Here is a 17554-nt window from a genome sequence, read left to right as displayed (position 1 = left end):
AATATAAAAAATGATTTTCAAAGTCATTAAAAATAATCTGCTGTTTCTTTTCACTTGATATTTGTTCCTTCCATAGGAATGTCTTTCTATAGCATAGCAGCTCTGAGTTGTTGCCAGCAAATTCTGTGTTTTCTGGGATTTATGAGATCATATTTGAATATGAGATGTTTTTTTTTTTTGGGCCCCCCAGAGTGTGTTAAGCAGCTTACCACTGCTGAAAGTATGTATAGTCCATCCTTCTTACTTCAAGGCTGGAGGGAACAAAACGTTACAATTGAAGTCACAATAAAGTACATACTGCTTTATAAGTATGATGATGTACAAATACATACTGCAATGTCTCAGTGCTTGTGTTTCAGTATAGTTCAATCTTTGTCTAATGAGACCAGGTTCTGTAACACAAACACAATTCTTTTCAGTCCAGCTCAGTACATCACATTAGTGCACTACAGGGAACTACAAGTCATAAACCATTACATTTTTTTTTTTCAATTGTTTTCTCCATCTGTGCGTCCCTTGATAGATTATATTTGGTGACTCTTCCTCAGGGCGGAAATCTTTTGGTTTGTGGATCAATTTTGGCTCAGAGGAAAAGCACTGTGTTAAAGTGGCATGCTGGTTAGTGAGGCCAGCTGTATTCAGAGAAACAGCAAGTGCTGCTCCTCTCCTCCCTCAGAATTTACAAAGAAACAAAGTCTTGTTGCTGTGTATAAAATGATTTAAATCATTAGTGAACATTCATTAAGGTTTTTGCACACATACAGTATTTGCATCTCCAATGCAGTCCTACTCACAGACCAAAATCGTCTGTACGGTTCTTGAAGAGTAAATGTTTCATCACATTGCAGTTTGTACAGCCCATGATAAAATAATATGGTCATGATAAGTGCAGCTGAACCATCTGTCAGGGATACAGCTTAGTGCTAGACAGCAGAGGAGGAGGCAGTGAAACATATGGTTGGCCTGTGCTTATTCACACACCCTATCAGGGGTGATTCAACAAGGAAATGATCTAAGCTGGTGCGCTGGCTAGCTTACACATTTTGTGTGTTAAAAAACAACCTACACACTAAAAGGAGGAGTAAGTGATTCTGGAGATATATTGTTGATGTTTGAACTAAACCACCAATTTGGCCAGTTTTATCGCTATGAGAATATGGGTGACAAATGTTTTGTTTTGGGTTTTTTTTTTTTGTCGTACTTTAGAAAGTGTGACAGTAATACTGTCGATATTTAAAAAGGTGTTGAAGCCAACCAGTAATGCTGTTTATTCTCAAGGAACAAGGCAGGAAATAACATGGCAGGCTTAGATCTCAGACGTACTTCCACATGAGAGCACACAGGCAGGACAGGTAAAGTTACACAGGCAAAGAGGCATAATTCTGCCATAGCAAGTAAAATATTTTCGTAAGTTGGCAAGGAAATCTCTGATGTTATTTATGTTCCTCGTGGACAAGGACGTGGAAGAGGGTGAGTTGCAGTGGCAGAAGCAGAGGAAGAGACAGAGGTTGGCGTACAACTGGTTCCAGCAGCCTGCCGTGTGCACGAGCACGAACGCATCCTGTTGCTGATTAGTTGGAATAGTGTGGTGTGGCTCAGCCTTACAGTGCCAGAGCTGTGTACAGATGGACATCTAGCTGACCCAGAGGAGACATTCGCTGAATTTGACCAAAAAAAAGTGTATTGGGTTTGAATCGCTGACTGTATCTTTAATGCAGCTACAGACACATATGCACACTATGCACACTCACACACATGCAAACATATTGAAAAAGACCAGTATGTATGTACACATGCACAAAGAGGAACACACATAACACAGTACAAATAAACCCACCCACCCCCAAAATGATAGCTTCTATTTCTCTCCATGTTCTCTCTCTCCCAGCTAGTGAGAGGTGGTTGTAAAGGGTCAGTGCTTCTCAGTCTGCGAGCCATCAGACACAAGTCATGACAGCCCACAACTTTTGATAAACCCCCCCCCCACTGGTTTCCTTGCCCACTCATGGGCAGTGACCTCTCCCAGATTTCAGCCAGCCGTATTGTTACTGATGAGATGAGTCAGTCTTGATCTATCTTTTTTTTTTAATGGCAGGATTGACCAATTATCTTATTACCAACTGAAATGATGTACTGTACTGTACAGGCTAGCAAGTGCCTTGCTGCACACACTGACACACTGAGCTCCATCGCTGTTTGTAGCTGTCTCAGTTGTATTTGGTGTTTAGTGCTAATTAGTAAATTTTAGCCTGATAACATGCTGAACTAAGATGAACATGTCACCACAAATGCCTGTGTGCATCTTGACAGTTGCTCAGTTGCCCGTTCATAGTTTGTCCCATAACCGAGTATAGCTCTTTCAGCTTACACTGAGTGCTTATTGCTCAGCCAGTGAGACAGTTTTGACTGTAAAAGTTGCAAAGTTTACACATAAAAATAAAAAACTATACCTAAGAACAACTAACAGCTGCAGAAATGCATTTACTGAAAGTTCACCAACAAGCAAATTACAAGAAACCTACAGGACAGTTGAGCTGTGTCACTTGTCACACGTTGCTGTGGTCACAGCAGGACTGTACTGTCACCTTTCTGGTCAACTTTTATTATTATTGTTTTATCATACACAGTAGTGTTGAGACACTTTTTTTTCACAAGTGTAAGTGGTTAAATTGCTTTAGTTCATATGAGGAGCAGGGTGTTTACAGCTGGCAGGTCAGCGCAGCATCTCAGTTTAGCGGGGTGTTGCTTTGCCACGAGCTGCAGTGTGAACCTGACAGCAGGAACGCACTGCAGCAGACAGGTAGGCTGTGAAAATCTTGGCTATGCTTGAGAATATGTGATGCTGAGAGACTGTTTGTCAAGAAAGTAAGTTTGGTTTGCAAGTGTATGCCCAGTGTTTTAGTCGGAGTGGAAAAACATGCTGGCACTTTAAACTAAAAACACGATAAGCTGCTTTTAATGGGTAAGGGGTGATATTATTTGGTTTACCAAGATGAAATGGCCTTTTGTCATTTCCAGACGCATGAACTTATGTCATTAAGCTTTAGGATGAGATCAAAAGCTAAGTGAGTTGAGGTTGTTTTGCCAGTTTCGTGCTGAAAGGGTCTCCATTTAGGAGACAGCCAAAGTAAGCAATCTGAATCAGCTTATTTAGAAAAAAAACAAACAAAAAACAAGTAAACAAATCTTCACTAGGCATCATCCATCCATCCATTATCTATACAGCTTATCCTCTTAAGGGTCACAGGGGTGGCTGGAGTCAATCCCAGCTGACGCAGGGTGAGAGGCTGTACACCCTGAACAGGTCGCCAGGTCTGTCACAGGGCTACAATATGCATCACTAAGCTGCAATATGTACTTACAGGATGAGGAAAGTCTTCAGGTTTTATTTTGGCCACACCAACTTTAAGTTAAAGAGAGTGGGACACACGGGCCATATGGGCCAAAGCAACAAGAATGATGAACCGAGGGGGCTAATAGATCTGAGGTCAGACAGAAGCAAAGCAAAATGAAGCAAGATGCCAAGGGAAAGCAGGACATCAGGACACTGGAGGATTGAAGAGAAACAGGTCGATAAGCAGAAACTCTCAGCAGATGAGAAGGCTGTGGGAGCAAGAGGGAGTGAGGGAGCTGCAGTAGTTACTGTAAAAGCAGAACAGAAAATAAAGTAGAACTCAGTCTGAGATTCCAAATCCAGCAAGAAACGCACAGCATGGCTTTAGAGGTGGTGATGTAGGTCTGTCCATTGGTTGGTCTGCACATCTAGACTCAAACATCTCAATAACTATTAGATAGCCATGAAGTTTTGCACAGATATTCATGGTGGACATAGGGTGAAACCTCCTGTCTTTTCCTCAAGGCACCACAATGATATTGACATTTGCAGTTTTGAGTGAAATCCCTCCACAACTGTTGAATGGGCTGCCATATAACTTGTTTCCAACATTCATGTTTGGTTTCAGTCAAAGTTCGGGATCTGTCTAACATTTTACTGCAACCAAGAAACTCTCGTAATACTGTGGTTAAGGCAGTGACAGGTCGCAAACATGCAAGTCACCCTGGCCCCCACATGCTAGCTTTGCACTTGGCTATGTAAATAGCACATTACTTCCTCCATTAAGGCTGAATGTTATAATTGAACCTAAATCATTACGTGCAGAATTGTCTAAGATAAACTTAATTCCCAGGGATACCGGGCTGGTTCATCCGGTCAGGATTAACTGGGAAGAGTAAGCTTTTTTACCAAAGGGGCTGGAGAGAGTTTTCTGATGCACACTGGTTTGCAGCTGCAGAAGTAACAACTCTGACTGTAAGAGGGATGAGTTCTGGGGGATGAATCACTTATCACTGGGGTCGGGATGGTTATGGCTAATTGATATCAAATTACCTGGTGACTTTGTCCCTGTGACACTGCCTTGTTGAAATAATCCCCCTTCATCGACCTGCTGGAGGCTTTCAGTCAGAGATCTGAAAGTTTTCCAGGGGGGCGGGGGGCATTAGGACGTGGTTGCGTGGGGGCTCTCATAAAGTATCAGCTGACCTGGAAAACCAGGTGGCACCAGTCCAGCATCACACGGCACAGAAACTGTTTTTTTTTTTACGGAGACAACATCTGTTTCGGGGGACCGGCATGCGCACTGCTGTGCGGACCTGCTGTTTTATGACTGGAACATTTTGCTTTTTCTCATCTCTTGCTCTCTCTCCCTCTCTCTCTCTCTATCCTACTACTGCCAACCTACTCCTGCCACTCATTAAGCCTTACGCTGCCTTCAGCTTGGCCCCACTCAGCTTTGTGAAATAAGGCAGCCTGTCTTTTCAGTCCAGTGAAGCCACCTTTCTACTCGCAGCTCTCACATTTGAATAACAGCACAAAGCGGCCAAGATTTACTGGAAACTCAGATATATACAAACCTTGTGTCTTTTGTAGAATTTTTCAGCCTGGATCTCCTGCCAAGAAACAGATGGTGAATTTATTGTGCTTTTATTATAAACACTTGTGGATTATTTGTTGATTTCATATTCAGTCATATTTTGAGAGGTTTCCATATGGTGTAGTTTATCAATAAAGCAGCACAGAAAGCACTGATATTCTATTCAGACCTGCTGCCTCAGGAGTGTAATTTAATGAGAGCATTTCTTACCCAAGTATTTTGTTTAATGTGGAAAATGCATGGTTCCTTGCTTGCTTCTTATGGACTTGCATGCTTGTATCATTATTATAGATATTTACTGTAACATACTGGTGCTTAACAGACCTCTGAGCTGGAAAATCATCATTTACACACTTAAAAACATTAACAACAATCTCACACCTTTGCCTTCTATTGTCTACCATTCTTTTATTCAGCTCCAAGGTCCCTGAGTTGCTGACGCCACTCAGCGAACATTTATATTCATCTGCAATGGATGAAGCAGAGAAGCACTGAGTTGTTCTCAGACAGTTTTACGTCAGTTAAAAGTTATTTGAGATGGAACACACCTCCACAGACATGGCCTTAAATTTGTACATTTTCTACAGGTGCTTTGAAGCAATATCCCCATATTAAAAAAGCAATATCTTGCATTTGGACTGTTGTTTTCCCTCAGATTTTCACCCACCAGGATTACTGTGATACAGCATTGTGTAATGGAGTCTGTAATGGCAAAGCTAATTTCCCTCCTCATTACATATTTATAACTTAGTTTGGCTAAAGATCTTGCAAGGATATGGTTTCATAGAGATTTTCACAAAAGGAAGTTTTACATCTGTCAGATAACTTCCTATAAGCACACAGCAGCTCTATAACTGTGAAAAAGATCCCAACTCCCCTGAGCCATTTGATTAACATGATAACTAGGGGGTTTGTTTCATTGACTTGCAATAATTTTGTTATTTTCCCATCATTATCTGGACCCTTGGGAAATTCAACTCGCTCTGTTCAAGTGCAATAGAAACACAGCCTATTGAAAGGCTTTACTGTACGTTATTATACATGCAGATGAAAGGCTGCATTTGCCGTTCTTCCTGCTCCTCCATGAACTGTTGCTTCAGCAGCATGAATTTACTTGTGGGTGTAGCATGTGTTATCATGGAAAGATAGACAGTTAATTTGCCCAAATAATGCATTACACATAAAACGTATTGCAAAACTTTGCCCTCCTCTTATTGATTTAAAGGCAAACAGATTTGAGCTGTCTCCAAAAGCTGTGTTTGTGTCCGTTTAACAGCTTTTCTTGTCTCACAACATGGTGGTTTTTAGACCGGGCAAATTAAGAGAGACCAAAACCCTGAACCAATCCAATTTGTCAGGAAGACGCTTACCCTGCTTTAAAAGAAGCCAAGTAATTTGTTACTTTCAAATTAAAAGCAAGTTATTATCAACATTTTGATTAGCCCTGTTGGCATAGTATATGCCAAAATACTTTTTAAGTGTATGCAGAGTTAATGATCAGGTTTAAATTTAATATAAACATTTTAACAAAGGTAAGAATACGTGTGGAATTATCAAGAGCACTGTGACATTGTATATTTCATCTCTTTTTGTGCTTACTCTCTCTCATACCTCCTACATTACCGATTCCCATCAGCCTGTAACAATGGCCCATTCTCTTTCCTTTCTTTCTTCCCCATGCTATTTTCTCATCTTCCATCCTCTGTTTGTCAGTTAAGCACCATGGACAAAGACTCGCTGTCTGCGCAGGACTGCCTGTTCAGTAGTGTCAGGCTGTTCTTTGATGTAAGCAGCTTTATGTAGGTATTATATTTGATTGATGTGGAAATGTCTGACAGTACACTCTGTTCTGAGATATTTATCCGTGAGTCAATGATGCAAACTCAGGAGCTCTGTTGCTGCTAAACAGGCCCTCAGTCACTGAACTGCAGATGACTCCTACTTTATGCTGCAGCCAAAAACACTTACATCTGCACTTTTTTTTTTTTTATTTCTCCAAACTCTGCTGGCTCTTGTGCTTATCATTTTTTGACTGTTCATCAGTCACAGTCATGAAATTTCTAGAAAATAAACGTTTACGCTGTGATCACACAGCCCTTGGCTTGATCAGCCACAACTTTATGGTTATTCGTTTTTTTTCTGAGAATTAGTTGAGAGGATTGATTCCACCCTTGTGACTGTACGCTAAATATGAAGCTATTGCCAGCAGGCAGTTAGCTTAGCTTAGCATAAAGACTGGAAGCAAAGGGAAACAGATAGCCTGGCTCACTGGAAACTCATCCAGTGAGAAAGTTTCGCTTCATCAGACAGTGAAAAGTTCAGCTGCATATAATGTTTGTAAAACCAAAGTGTTTTTATTGACACAGGAATTAATCACATTGTAATTATAAATGTGGGTAGTTGAGATAAATTTGATTAAAAACCAACGGGCTATCGAGTTTTGGTAGTGTGAGTCTTGTCTTTGCAGTACTTATTCTCCACAGCGATGCCAAGTAAAGCAATACATTTATGTTGATATAAGCTAAATATATCTGCTCAAATTCACATGTGGAATACATGGAAATGTCAAAACTCTTGTAATAACTTTTGTATTTGCCCTTTTAGACATTGTATCATTAAAAATAGAAAATGTTTTGCCTCAGAAACTAAATTATTTAACAAGTTAAGCATAAATAATGAGGAAAAAAAAAACAACTGATCTGACTGGTCAGCTGAAATTTTATTAGATAAAATATTCAACCATTGCCTGGCGATAACAGAAATACTGAACATGTGCAACAGTGTTTTTTTGTTTCTTATACTGTCATTGACACAATTTTTTTGCATAGTCTATTTTGAGGGGGAAAAAAACAGGAGAACAACAAGATCATTAACAAAATTAAAAAAAACAAAACAAAACATACTGGTGTCTACGTGATAAGGACAAGTTGTTTAATAAACATCAGACCTTACCGCAGTTGGTCCCTTGATTAAAACATAATCAATAGGGTTGTTAAAATGAAGGCGGAAGATTGACATACTGACAACATCCCTGTAAAGTTAATCAGATTTAAAGGAGGCACCACAGAGAAATGACACCTGCTTCATTTCTTATGCACTTATATTCTCTTCTGTAAACACCAGCGGTTCCCTGGTGCTGTTCAGTTCATATGAGATGCAGGGCAGAAATGCTCTGACCTTGGCGGACTTGCCTACAATTACATACACACACACACACACACACTCACAAGCTGACAGGAACATTTGGATGCACACACATACTCACACACTGACAAAACCATGCACTCTGCCTCTCCATCTTTCTCTCTCATCAACATTCTCACGCACACGCACAAATACACAGATACAGGCCTACGCGTTCGCCCACCCTCGTCCGTCTGAATTAGGACTAATAAGCAGGTGAATTGTCTGTAGAGGTTCAGCCATTTGCAGTGACCTTGGCTAACTGTGGTTTGCAGTGAGGGTCGTATATTCATGCAGTATGAATAAGTGGACTGCGTAGGCACATTTTTAAGAGCAAGTCAACACGAGAAAAATTCATACTTACTGTAAACCACAGGTCTCCCCTCAGAATTGGTGATCTGATTAGGTTTTCAAGTGACTAGTGGCATAGATTTGCATATTAACGATGCAATAATAACAATAAAGATAATGGAAAGTCCTGTTTATAACCTACAGCCTCCTCATTACTTCAAGCTAACATTTCTAATACTGTCCATGTGTTTTGTGACAACATGTTGACAAAGACATATTTGCTAATGAAGCCATTAATTGGCTGCACTAATCTACTCATTCGCATCAGTGGGTGTGTTAACAGTGTCAAGTGCAGTGAGGAGTAGGTGAGAACATCAGCTAATGGAGACTGAAACTATGGATGTTTGTGAGCTACCGAGATAACCTTGAAGGGATTTTACTGGAAAGAAGTGACATAAGAGATAATAGTTGAGTTTTTACAATGCAGGGCTGAACATGCTCATCCTCATAGCTGTTTTTTATACATTCATATACTGGATCATAAATGGGATTTCACATAAACGCACTCTTAAATGCTATCATTGCTACAGTATCAGAAGCAGAAGCAGCAGTAGCAGAAGTCATGACAATAAGAACCTATGGAGTGGATGAAGCAAAAAAAATAAATAAAAAAACATCAAAAGTAGGTTTTGCAGTAAAATTCAAGAAAATAATTTTATCTAGTTGTTGGGGGGGGGGGCGGGGGGGGCATGGTTTCTGAGGAAGAGATGATTTTGACACAGAAAAAGGACAAGGACAAGAAAAACAAAAACCATTCAAGCATGGTGCCTGGACCCCTGAAAGAAAATCAGTCATATGCTGCAGACACACACATCTTATCCCACACAAGATGAAATAGGGAAATAAAGAAGGGATTATCTAAAGAGGAGAAAGGGGAAACCAAAAGTCTTGATCAGAAAATCAGAAAAAAGCAGAGTGAGAGTAAAGAAATTAGATACCTATCTCTTTATCTATGTGGTGGTATTGAATTAAAACTGTAATGTGTAACAAAATGCAAAACAAATAAGATTAATGACCAAATACAATGAAAAGTGGGTGAACAGTAATCAGTGACGGATAACAGCAGAACTGATACAGATACAGGTAAAACAAGACAAAACTTGCTCACCGGTACAAGTGTGCCCTCAGAAGAGATTTAAAAGATTAAAGAGATCTCACTGGTGTGAGCTCCTCTGGCAGGTGCTCTGAATTTTGACTTTGACAGTAAAGGTCTGGTTACCCTTAGCTACAAGCTGAGTCGTTGAAACAGCTGCAGCTCTGGCTCATGTGGGGATGAAAGGTCTGAAATGTAGCTGGTGGCGGAAGATGTGGTGACTCAGAAGTCATCACTAAAACACCTTGAAATTGTTTTGTTTTTTTATTTTGTTAAAAATGAACCAACCAGTCATCAGGATCGGTGTGGTAGGTGTGCAGCCCTCTTATGAGGTCTAAACACATCTCATAACATTGTTTGATGGGTTTCGGATATATGTAGTAATGTAGTAATATATGTAGTAATGTAGTAATAAGTTCAGCTGCAGGTAACAGGGGACTCCATCTCTTGTCCACTGAATAGGGCATGTGGACGAGAGTGGTTGAGTCAGGTTGGCACATACTAAGTGTGATATATTAGATTGGAATGATCCCTTTGTAATCGACATGCAATACTTCGCTTTCTATTGAGGGTGGATGAAATACTGAAATATTCGAAGTAACTGTAGCAATACCAAACTACACTTCTACCTTCTATTATACTGATCCATGTGTGAGCATCATTTTGATGTTCTTCCTCTGTGAGGTGGAGATAATCTTAACTACATTATTTTTGCCATAAGTTACATTCAGTCAGTATTTAGTGTTGCAGTTTGAACACATACACAATGTGCAAAATAGAAAAGACATTATGGCCTAATATAATAAGTTAGTTAGTTAAAGTCAGAAAGAAATTAATCTCAGAAAGAAAAGTAACACTTGAACTCCACTGAAAATGAAATGAAATGTTTTTTGTTCTCTCCATTATATGAGCATTGCTCAACATGCTGGCTCCAATCTTCACTATCACTGCTGTCAGACTCCATATTGGCTCATAGTTGTGTTCTTGCTGTGTGTTTTCACATGCTCTTGTCTGGAGGTTACTAGCCAAGATATGTTTTGTTTTTTGTTTTTTTCTGAAGCCAAGACTTCACATAATGTCTTGAGGAACAGAGGAGCTCAGGCACTACTGAATGATCATAGAAATATTAAAGGAACATTACAGTCTTTTCGCAACTACAATATAATGCAAAATTTAGTATTTATAGTGCACAGTTTAGAGAATAATAGATCCAACTTGAAACTGACAGAAGGGCAGGACTGAGAGAAAAAGGTGCTATTACACATCCATCTGCTGCTTCAGTACCACGGACAGCGCCATGGATTTCTCATGGCCGGGGCCATAGATTATAACTTTCACAAACCTCAGTCATATAAAGGATCAATGATTCAAACCGACTCGACTTACATATTCAACCAAACAACCTATCTGCCCCTGTACTCTCTCTGGTACTATGGGATGGAGAGGGATGGCAGGTTAATAGGGGGAATAATAAAACATTAACCTTGATGTATAACACCAACCTGCCCACTAACTGATAAATTAATTAATAATAGAAAAATAAAGTAAATTTGTATCTTCCCTTTGCATCTATTTAAAAAAAAAGAAAAAAACTGTCACTGCCATTTTCAAAGTAAAAGAATTTCTTTGAAACATGCTTCAGAAACTGAAGGACTGTTCCTCCTCATTTACCACTTTCATGGCTGTAACATACTGTATCGGATTTTTCTCCTAAATACAAAAAAGAAAGGTCTTCCTGGAAGGAGCAATTTTTTTTCTAGTTAAAGGCTGCGTGACTGTGTCAGTTTTCCAGGCAATATGTTATTATCAGCTATGTCTGGACTAAAAATTAGACGAAGAGAGTCACCAGTATTGGCAGCAATAAACAGGCTATTTTTAACCTTGTCCCTCTTTATACTGTGCAGTACCACAAAGGGCCCCAAAGCTTCACAAACAATCAAAAAATGTTGCATGAAATCCTGAAAGAATCTGACAGGAATTTTTGGTATCTTATTTGTTATATTTTTTTCCAGTAAACAATGTAACGAAAACAAGGTTAGGGTAAATATATTCTTTTAAGTGTTTAGTAGGTTATTAATTCTGCTCAGGACACACATGAGGTGAATTTACTGAAAACTGCTCCAAGGCTTTCTAAAGTAAACACAACACATCTGAGCGTGAAATGTGCCACCTAATAATCCCCATTCCTTTTCTTTCCCTGCCTTCACTCAGAGTGAGGACCTTTCCTAAGGATTCGGCCTTACTGGGCAGGGACACTGTTCGAGCCCTGATGTACTACGCCTTGAAGGTCTGGAGCGACATCGCGCCACTTAACTTCCACGAGGTGGCCGGCAGTGATGCCGACATTCAAATCGACTTCACTAAGGCCGACCATAACGATGGATATCCCTTTGACGGGCCAGGGGGCACCGTGGCGCACGCTTTTTTCCCTGGAGAGAGATTCACTGCTGGGGATACACACTTTGATGATGATGAGGCGTGGACCTTCAGATCACCAGGTGAGGAACTTTGCTTGTAAATGTCAAGTGCTTTCTACATTCACTTGATGAGGGAAAATGGATATGGAGTGATATTCTGTGAAGCGCCTCACCAAAACATTTTTCAGAGACTCCCAGTGCACTATAAAACGGGGATATTTAAACAGTCAAGTATCTAGAAAATGCAAAAGAGCCTGAAAACCGTTTTGAACTTCCATGCTTGCCAAGGTTTCAATATCCACAACTAGAACACTGACTGTATTTTCGAGCCAAGCTATGCTTCCACCCTTTGTTCACGTTCCAGATTCTGTAATTAAAATTTAATGTGTTAGAACTATCAATATAATATACAATGGCTTCAGATACAGGACTCCGAGTAGTGACTAAAGCAATGGTAATTGTTATCACAAGCTTATTAGGAGGCATAAAAGGCATCCTTTCATTTCCTCCAACTGCCATAAACAAACAATCCTCTCTAATATGCCACTGATAACCATGAAGTCTTGTTACCAACGGCGACAGCATGGCTGGTATTGTTTTCACCACCTTGGGAGTTTGTGTGTGTTGTTGCTTGTGTGTGTGTGTCATTGTGGTAAAATGTGGACGTGGAGACACATACTGTTGTTGGAACTACCACAGAGTCAGTTTTCAGTATGTTGGCACGTGTTCATATATTTATATGTCAATAGCATCACAGCCATGCAACAGGTGTGTAGTTGACGTCAAAACGAAGGCCGGTTTGAAGATGGGTGTGGTCGGACCCATGAACATCAACGTGATGGGTGTCGCAGCTGGTGTGATCCCACCGCAAGATGGTCTCTGGTTTGTTTTTTGTTTTTTTTTGTTTTTTTGAGCAATTAACAAAAGAAAGTGAATAGTACTGTTGACTTCTACTGTTTGTGAAATGATGCCATAGAGTTTTCACAAGAATTGAGTCTTTTAAATTTATTAACAGATGAATGACTGAGAAGGAAAAAGCGAGAGAAAAGCACAATATTTAGCCCTGTGAGCCCGTACGTATCATATATGATACCCACATTTCTGGGACTCATTGCATCACCATCAAGCATAAACTTTGCATTTAACCCTTTTAGATGAACTCTTATGCTCGTATACTGACTCCTGGTAGACACTCCTCACTTTTCTAAATGTTTTGACATGTGTGATACAAACAAAAAATATACTTAGAATTTTTTTTTTTAAATTTTTTTTTTTTACATTTTGTCAAAGGGACAAATAAAGAGTTCATATTTGAAAAATTAGAATTTTCTGACCATTCTTTCATAGTTCAGGTCTCACAGGGTTAAAGTGATTTAAAAATTGTGTGTTTCCTTTGATTTGTGGCAATGGAAAGCTGAAATGAAAGTGTCTGTACAAGACCTTGAAGCAGCTCTATAATCTGTGATGTCAACTAACAGCTGCTCCAGTGACGATCAATAAAAGAGTGATTTGGGCACAATGACCCAGTGATTAGATTCACAGAGTTGTGGACACTCTGTTTTGCGCAGAAATATCAGTCTGTCTTTATAGTGAGGGACAGTGCTGGAAACCCATCTAGTCAAGTACTGTACTCAAGTGCAGTTCTAAAATACTGTACTTGCACTCAGTTCAAATTTCCACTTTGTACTACTTTTTACTTCCACCCCACTATATTTTAGAGAGGAATGTTGCTGTTTTGTTACAGGTTTAGTTGCTCGTTATCTGAAAAGTTGTGCACAAAATAAATCTTGTAAAATATAATGTATGGGTCAGATTAAACTATACAGTGTTTAAAATTAGCACTACCTCAAGCAACCACAAGGGTAGAATCCTGTTTATACATCAATTAATCAGTAAAAATAATCCAATAATATAATCTGATACAGGACATTCTGTGCAAGTACTTTAACTATAGCTTGCACACATTTGCTGCTGATACTTCTGGCATTATGTTTCTGAAGTCATTTTAAAATTGAGTAATCTTACAGTATCTGTACCGTAAATATAAAGCTATCACCAGCAGCTCACTAGCTTAGCTTAGCACAAAGCCTGTCACCACTGTGAGCCCCAGTCCTCCTATCTAGTAGTGGAATTTAAAGCTTGTAGTGGGGATGTGGATGTCGCTGACTGTACCAGCTGGTGAGTCTATGATGCAGCCAGGACCTGTATTCATTTCCATTCTTTGCTTCTGTGCTGTTAAAGCTGTGAACCATATGTTACAGCAGCTCAATCTGCTCCAATTAGACCTCCCAGCAGGCCACAGCAGTGGCAGGACTCGATGGCACGATCGCTGTGGTATTTCACAGCAGTATACGCATTGATGGGAGTCAGGTTAATGGGAGTTAATGGGGGCAGGGCAGTGAAGGAGGGAGGGGTCATAGGTGTTTTCTTACTTTTATACCAGTCTGTTTCCTTCTTCAAACAGCATAATTTCCATCATAGACATGATGCTGATTTGAAATAAGAGAAATAAAACATGTTTCTAGTCATAAATTAATCAGCAGCAGTGACCGTCTGATGAAGACAGCCATAGTGTTAAAAACAAAGCACTTTGAGCCAGAATGAATGACTTTTTTAACTCACCACGACGAAGGATAAAATTTACACCAAATAAAACACATCACACTTCTTCATTTGTAAATCAGGCATCTGCCTCTTTCTCTTCACTCTGTAAAGAGCCCACTGTTTCTTATAGTCAGTCAATGGCAATAAAAACAACCCTGCACTGTTTACTGCTGCCTTTGATTTTGTAACATTCTTTTAGCACAGAATTAGGGTTTATGTGATTTTAGATATAGATAGTGTACTAGAGATGGCATTAATTCTGCGCCATAAAAACAAGATATTGATTCTCTCCTTGAATGTTTCCTCCCGTGCCCTTGCGATCTTTCTCATGCTCTTGTAGTTAGAGACCGTCTTCTCAAATGCCTTTAGCAATTTGGATCTTACCTCCAGGCCAATTAAGTCCTTACTAATTATGTAATTACATATCTTTTCTTTTTTTTTTCTTAATGCTCTGGATAGGATAATAGCTGGGGATAATAGCAATTAACTCCAAAGCAATGTGGAATTCAAATGTTTCAGCCTGACATTTAGGTCATTTCACAGCAGTAAGACCTACTGTAAGCAGCATGTACAAACTTGTTGTAGTGCTGTAGTCCTGTATTGTAGTTCTGTATTTGTCCTCTAATAACAGTACAATAATCTTAATTGTCTTTTTCTGTTTTTCAAACCTGCATTAACTGCTTTTGTGGCCACTAGGGGCAGCACAAAACGCAACACCAATATATTACAATAAAGTCAATATGATCCATCCATGTTCCATGTCTCCACCTACTTCTTAGGGAAACATCTGGCTCTTGAGCTGCTAAATTCCCCACTGGTAGTACACAAAGGGTTTTTAGAACCTCTGACTGAAATCACCAAGCCTTCCTGCTGTGGCAGAAAACGATGCTGATGTGAGAAGTGAGACTGTAGCAGCCATACAACCAAAACCAAAAGGTGAAAAATGCAGAAAACCTTGGTTGATAATTCTCTGTGGGTTTTTTTTTTCCACCAAGGAACCATTATGTTGTCTTCATTTTATGTTGGCTGCAGCATTTCTCTTTGTCAGAACGTGCTGTACCTTACAGGCATGTTTCCAGAGTCGTCTTTGGTCAGGAAAAACAACAGGCTGCATTCTTTCTTCCTCCTCTGTGTTTAGCCATTGATGGTTTTGAGCCAGATGCGCCTGCATGTTGGTTGTTGCTCATTGTTACAAACTGAGAATGTATTAATTAAATTTGGACCATAGATGCGACAGTCCCACGTCTCCTGCTTTGTGTAGCAGCCATTCAACTCGCTCAATAGCTTGAAGGATAATATTTCTAGAGCTGCCAACTTGCCCAATTTAACACACTAAATCTTCACAAAAGGAGCAGATGCAGACTTTCATTCCTCTCAATTAATTTTTGACATGACATAATAGCTCTTTGTGTCCACTTTGCCTTGGGCCGGCCAAAATCACAGAGAGGGAAGTTGTCTCCAAACACAACGTTAGATTTAATGACCAAAACATTGGCCAACTGTTTTTCTTTTATGCCGATGGAGAAGTAATAAGAAAATGCTGTGCAGAGATTCCCGATATGATTGAGGTAATTTTGAAACAGCGTTGCCATTACATCATTTGTCCACCAGAGAGCACCGACAAGTTTGTTTTTTCGACTACAGAATACCCAATATATCTATTTTGGTCACAGCTGTTTGATTTCCAAATTTAAGGTGCCCTTACCATATAACATATGAAGTCGAGTTCAAGAATCTGACTTCAGTTTTAGTTTCTCTACTTGGAGCCAAATGGAAAAAAAGTCATGAGCAGCTTCCCATTTGTGAGTAAGGGTTGAGTCTGAGCTGCACGAGAGCATGGAATAAAATTAAGGCTTCATTGTACTTTCCAATAATCTAGTACGTATGGGTAATAGCATCTTCAGGCTTTGGGGGGGAAAAAAAGACGGCAGAAAATATGTAGGTCAGCTTTAGGTGCAGATATGGCCAGAATTGATTTTTAGGGAGTTCATGAAATTATTTCAGTCTCACAAGAAAAAGCTCAATCAATACATCAGTTCTTCTGCTTGAACAGTTCTTCCATATGAATTAAGACCCCGTAAAGTTTATCCTTGACCATTTGCACTATTTTAAACTCGTAAAATCAATGTCGTAGATTTAATCAATTCTAAAACATTGGCTGTCAGTTGAAGCTTCCAACTCATGTCACTGCAAAATGGGGAATGTTCAATATTTTTTACTTTGCTATGGCTGTGTTTTTGGATGCAGCTTCACTGATATTAAGCTTTGTTTCATCCTTTTTTTTTTAAATTATGGAATCAAACATGTTTCCAGATCTGTGATGTAAACAAGCACGGGGGTCAGTGGTGGCGGGGGGGGGGGGGGGGGGGGGGGTGGGGCGGGGGGGGTGTTGCTGGAATCGCTGTATCATCATCTTCTGTTAATTTCACCCACCTGCTCATGTAAAACTTAAGTGAGTGTGTTGTTTTCATTCCAGCACTTTTACCACGGTTTTTACCTGCTTTAAATAAAGTGACAAATAAATTATAAACCTCAAATGATCTCATATAAATTTTGATTCCACAGTCATTACAGCATAAGGTAATGCAAGGTCACGATACTACAGGGATTCACATCAAATGAACAGGATAGCCCTCGGCTAGTTGTGCTCCTGCTTCTTTCCATCTACCGCATGGTACACTGTCCTTATTAAACTTTTAACCAAATGCCACAGGCTATCTTTGTAGCATTCTGGATACATCATGCTATATGCAAGGTAGAGGCACCCCTTGATATATTGTATCTGCTGCGTTTTTTTGTTTTTTATATAATCTTCTGATACCCTGAAAGCACTTCTGTTAGTTATATACGTGATGACTGATCAGGCCTTGTACAATGCTGTAATATCATTTAGCTTCTGTCTGTTTACATTCTTTCTGTCTCATTGTTTCTCTCTCTCTTTTCTGCTCTCTGTCTTTCTGCCCTGGGTGTCTAAC

General features: G+C 39.7%; 1 protein-coding gene across 1 annotated transcript in view; it reads left to right on the top strand.

Annotated features, from left to right (window-relative positions):
- Window positions 1-17554, top strand: part of LOC121195588 (matrix metalloproteinase-17-like) — a 67854-nt gene that overhangs the window by 38845 nt on the left and 11455 nt on the right. Inside the window, exon 4 of the mRNA XM_041059152.1 lies at window positions 11770-12056. Within this exon, the coding sequence (XP_040915086.1) occupies window positions 11770-12056 (287 nt within the window). The remainder of the gene's footprint in view (window positions 1-11769; window positions 12057-17554) is intronic.

This window comes from Toxotes jaculatrix, chromosome 16, assembly GCF_017976425.1.
Source record: "Toxotes jaculatrix isolate fToxJac2 chromosome 16, fToxJac2.pri, whole genome shotgun sequence".
NCBI classification, from domain to species: domain Eukaryota; kingdom Metazoa; phylum Chordata; class Actinopteri; family Toxotidae; genus Toxotes; species Toxotes jaculatrix.
This window is presented reverse-complemented; position numbering and strand designations above follow the sequence as displayed.